Source organism: Microtus ochrogaster (genome assembly GCF_000317375.1).
Source record: "Microtus ochrogaster isolate Prairie Vole_2 chromosome 14 unlocalized genomic scaffold, MicOch1.0 chr14_random_2, whole genome shotgun sequence".
Classification (NCBI taxonomy): domain Eukaryota; kingdom Metazoa; phylum Chordata; class Mammalia; order Rodentia; family Cricetidae; genus Microtus; species Microtus ochrogaster.
In genome coordinates, this window is record NW_004949097.1 from 7,091,289 (window position 1) to 7,096,404 (window position 5,116).

General features: G+C 42.0%; 1 protein-coding gene across 1 annotated transcript in view; it reads left to right on the top strand.

Annotated features, from left to right (window-relative positions):
• Window positions 1–5,116, top strand: part of Aebp2 (AE binding protein 2) — a 37,683-nt gene that overhangs the window by 12,686 nt on the left and 19,881 nt on the right. Inside the window, exon 3 of the mRNA XM_026787909.1 lies at window positions 2,184–2,291. Within this exon, the coding sequence (XP_026643710.1) occupies window positions 2,184–2,291 (108 nt within the window). The remainder of the gene's footprint in view (window positions 1–2,183; window positions 2,292–5,116) is intronic.

Here is a 5,116-nt window from a genome sequence, read left to right on the forward strand (position 1 = left end):
CTCTGTAGACCAGGCTGGTCTCGAACTCACAGAGATCCGCCTGCCTCTGCCTCCCGAGTGCTGGGATTAAAGGCGTGCGCCACCATCGCCCGGCTTAAGTAAACTCTTAAATATCTGTTCGTTACATTTATCCACTGTTTGAGTGAGTGAGTGTGAGAAGAGGCGGAGTGGGCAGAATGAAGTTTGCCAGAATTGGCTCTTCCACCATGTGGGTGTAGGGATTGAACTCAGGGCAGTAAATGCCTTTGTCTACTGAGCCACCTCACTGGTCTAAAAGTAATCTTGGAGATGTTTTCCTGGTGGGTCTATTGACCATGAGTCCTCTCTGATTTACCCTTTGAACTTCGCTTATAGCCCAAGCAGGCTTTGCACTCATCTTCCTGCTTCATCCTGTTAAGCAGCTGCAATTATAGGCCTGCTCTGCCAGGCTTGTTTAAAGGAACTTTTAAAACTTGAACATAGGATGAATATAGGAGGGCCAGAAATCGGTGAGAGGAGGAAGAGGAAGTGTTTTGAAATGCACTGTCTGCTTAACTGACATTTCTGTGTAGTACCACGGGATCAGTCATTTAGGAGGGCAACAGTGACGCTGCCTTGTCAGAATAAGTTCTGAGATGAGTCTCATGTAGTCCAGGCTGGCCTCAGGTTTGCGTGTAGCTAAAGATTGACTTTGAATTTTGGATCCCCTTGCCTTCACCTCCCAGTTGCTTACCAACTGCTGGGTCACACAGAAGTCCCAGATCTTGTAGTACGTGCTAAGGAACTGGGGTCAGGCCCGTGTCACCATGTCCAGCTTGTATTAGAATGGCACAGAGCTCTTTCTACCTGAGAAAGTCAAAAGCCAGAGTAGATCAGAATCTACCTGACTTCTGTTATTAGTTCATAGACTGAGATGCTTGCTGCACCTGGATGTGCAAATGTGTGCCTGATTCTCAAGGAAGGAGACCAGAAGAAAATGTCAGATTTCCTGGGACTGGAGATAGATTGATGGGAGCCACCAAGTGGGTGCTGTGAATTTAACGCAGGTCTCTGCAAGAGTGGTTAGTGCTCTCTAGCCCCGTGTTTTATGTTTTTAGTTTATTTTCTTGTTGCTTCCTGGTATTCAACCCCAGGGTCTGTGCATGGTAGGCAAGTACTCTACTGCAGAGCTGCATTCTCAGCCCTTAAAATATTTTTTCTGCAGTCTGTCAGTGTGTTTTATATGTAGTACTCTGTAGTGAGTACTGAAATGATTCTGTTTGTAATTATTCGTAGGAAGACGATTCTCAAAAGTAGCTTTTTTGTTGTTGTTTTTGTTTTGAGGCAGGGTCTCACTCTTTGCCAGTTCTTTCAGAGACTGCAGTGTATGAGACAGTTGCCAGTGTTTGGAATCCTTCGGAAATCTCAGAAGGGAAGACTAGGCTACTAGTGCTGGAATTTTCCAGACCTGGTCAGATTTGGTTTCCCGAGGCTGAGAATGTAGTTCTTCACTGTGAAAGATCAGTCTTTGTTCCCTAGCTTTGTATATTTTCCACAGAATTAAGATAGCTAAAAATACTTCTGGTTTTTTGAGACAGGGTTTCTCTGTACAGGCTTTGGAGCCTGTCATGGAACTAGATCTTGTAGACCAGGCTGGTCTCGAACTCACAGAGATCCGCCTGCCTCTGCCTCCCGAGTGCTGGGATTAAAGGCGTGCGCCACCACCGCCCGGCTAAAAATACTTCTTAATGGGAAGAACAGTACAGGAATGTAGAATGTTAATGTCAGAATAGGAATTCATGAGTAGAAAAGCTTGACAGCAAAATTTTTCTTTTAAAATTTGAATGTGACTTATGCAAAGTGTATTTTTTTGACTCATTTCTTTGTTAAAAGCTTATCTACTAGTTAATGTTTACCTTTAGTTTTTATATTTTCCTAGTATTGAGAAGTAGCAAATCTTTCATAAAAACAGAAGTAAGCTTGTCTTAGTGTGGAAATTGTCATCTTTATGTACCCTCATCTTGAGGGGTCTGCTAGTTTCTTACTGAGAGAAAAGGACCTAGCATTGAGAGTGGGCCAAAACTGCTCCTATTGGGAAACTAGAGTTAAATGTATTTTGATTGAGTGCAATTAGTAGTGGCTTTTTATCAGTTGAAGATTTTCATCATTTGAAATTTTGAGTGATCAGAGTCTTTATTAAGTGACAGCCATTGTTTTCCTTACAGGTGTTTGTTTGCCTGTGGAAAGGTTGTAAGGTGTATAACACCCCGTCCACCAGTCAGAGTTGGTTGCAGCGGCACATGCTGACACACAGTGGAGACAAACCTTTCAAGGTACGTATGTGCAGCCTTCCTAAAGTCGCTTCCTGAGCTTATCTCCTCCTTAAGGTTAGCTCTCACTCTATTCTTAGCTGATGTGATCCTGAACTCCTGTAAGCCAAGCTGGCTTCAAACTTGATAGCCTTGCTGCCGTGGCCTCCAGTTTTTTGGGTTACAGGCTGAGCCACCATGCCTGACTAACCTGTGTAACGAGCATGCTTTGACCCTTCTAAACATTTCAGTGCTGAGGTACAAACGTAGGATTTTGAAGCATTTTCCCACAGACTTGTTCCCAGTGCCTTCTAAAAAATAAAAAAAGACTCCTTTGTTTAAACATTTTTACTGGTGCTTAGATTTCAAAAGTAGTTGGAGATAAAGATTTAAAATTGAGTTTGAAGAATAGCAAATTCACTTTTAGGTCAGAGTCCCTTCCCTCCTTCCCCCCTCTTCTTTTTGTGAGCGGGTCTTGCTGTATAGCCCATTGACCTGAAACTCCCAGTATAGTCCAGGCTGCTCTCAAAACGCCTCCCTCAGCCTAAGTGTCAAAAACAGCAGGCACGTACCCCTGTGCCTTGCCCTTATTCAAGATCGAGTATGAGCTTTGTTTTGTTTCTGCTGAACTATTTTATTTTATTTTATTTTATTTTATTTTATTTTTTTGGTTTTTCGAGACAGGGTTTCTCTGTGGTTTTGGAGCCTGTCCTGGAACTAGCTCTGTAGACCAGGCTGGCCTCGAACTCACAGAGATCCGCCTGCCTCTGCCTCCCGAGTGCTGGGATTAAAGGCGTGCGCCACCACTGCCCGGCCTGAACTATTTTAAATAGTGTTCTAATTTATGTTTTAACAGTCTTATCTTATTAATATCCTATATTATGTGAATGTATGCCCCTTTTGATTGGGAAACATTTACTTATGAGTTGAATTTTTTTAGTGTTCTCACTGTGTAACTGGATGGCTTGAAATTTGCTAAGTAGACCAAGCTGACCTTGAACTCATAACAGATCTGATTACCTCTGCCTTCTAAGAGCTGGAATTATAGGTATTCACCACCATGCCCAGCTCCCACTGGACACAGGCAAGGCAGTATCTTTTTTTTTTTCATTACAACATTTATTTATTATGTATACAATGTTCTGTCTGTGTGTATTCCTAAAGGCCAGAAGAGGGAGGGCACCAGACCTCATTACAGATGGTTGTGAGCCACCATGTGGTTGCTGGGAATTGAACTCAGGACCTCTGGAAGAGCAGGCAATGCTCTTAACCACTGAGCCATCTCTCCAGCCCCCACAAGGCTGTATTTCTAAAGGTGTTAGGAGTGTGTTTAGAGTATTACAGAAACCCGTATTTTCGCTGTTATAATTCTCTCTGGTTGGGTTCAGCTTGATAATTAAACACATGTATATAGATAGCATGTACTCATCAAATCAAGCTCTCTTTCCTTGGTTGCCCCATAGGAATCATATAAATGAGTAAAACAGTGCTGTCTACATAGTGCATATACCAGGTACTAAAGAAAGGTGATTAAGGAAAAATAGATTTTCCCCTTCAGGAAATTGGCCTTTAAATTTTTATTATTATTATTATTGTGTTTTATGAGATAGTTTCCATGTAGAGCAAGCTGACCTCCTAATTCAGAGATCTTGTTGCCTTTGCCTCCTGAGTGCTGGGATTAAAGGCATATCCTACTGTATAATCCCATCCCACCCCCCTAACATACATGGTTCTTTGAGTGTGTCTGTGTCTCGATTTAGTGCATATAAATGCAGTTGCCCTTGGAGACCAATGACTCTAAGAAGGAGTTGGATTTCCCTAGGAGCTGTTAGCTACAAGCTGTACAGGTGTTGAGAACCAAATTCCATTCTTTTAACTAGCTTGTCTCTTGTCCTAGGTCACTCCTATTCTGCTATCTTGCTTTAGTTGAATAAACCCTCTGCTCTGCTTTTTCTTTCATTCATTAAGTTATTGGTAAGATAAATCAAAATTGTATGAAGCAGCATTTTTTCCTTTCTATGAAATACCTGTGTTAGGTTCCTCAGAAGCATTAAACTACAGTGTTCCTGTCAGTTCCTTGTTTCTCACTGGCTGTGGATTGTTTCTGATCTTTACCTGCTATGCATTAAGCTGCCTATGAACATCTTCCACCCACCTCTAGATTATACACACATATTTGGTTTTCTTTGTTACACAATGTCTTGATATTACCAGCATTTCTGATTTTGGCTAAGAAGTTTGAATAATCTTTCCTCATTATAGCTTTAAATTTTGATCTTTCCAGAGATATGACCCTATGGCTTGTCAACTTGTACATTCCAGGGTAGGAGCATGAGGATTAGCATTAGTAAGAAAAGGGAATAGAGATATAAGAGAAAGAGACAGGAACACAGAACATCATCAGGAGGGACATTCAGTTAATACTGATTTCACCTTGTTTATTTTTCACACTTATATATTTCACTCCAAAAGGGGAGGGGGATGCAACAGACTTCATTAGCATGATATAAGGAATAGACTTTAATTCTCCGACCTTTGGTCCAGGCGGAGCAGATTCACCTCTATATCCAAAATACTAATTAACCACACCGTAGGTCAGAATGTCTTGTTTGTAGCAACCTTTTGTCAACAGCTTTGAGAGAGCAAAAATAAGCTCAAACTCTGACCTCCAGTTAAGATAGAACAGGCTCTCATCTGTGTGTGTTCCCACAATGGTCCTTGCACATTAGGTAAACACTCTTCTTCAAGCTCTATCTGGCTGGGCGGTGGTGGCGCACGCCTTTAATCCCAGCACTTGGGAGGCAGAGGCAGGCGGATCTCTGTGAGTTCGAGACCAGCCTGGTCTACAA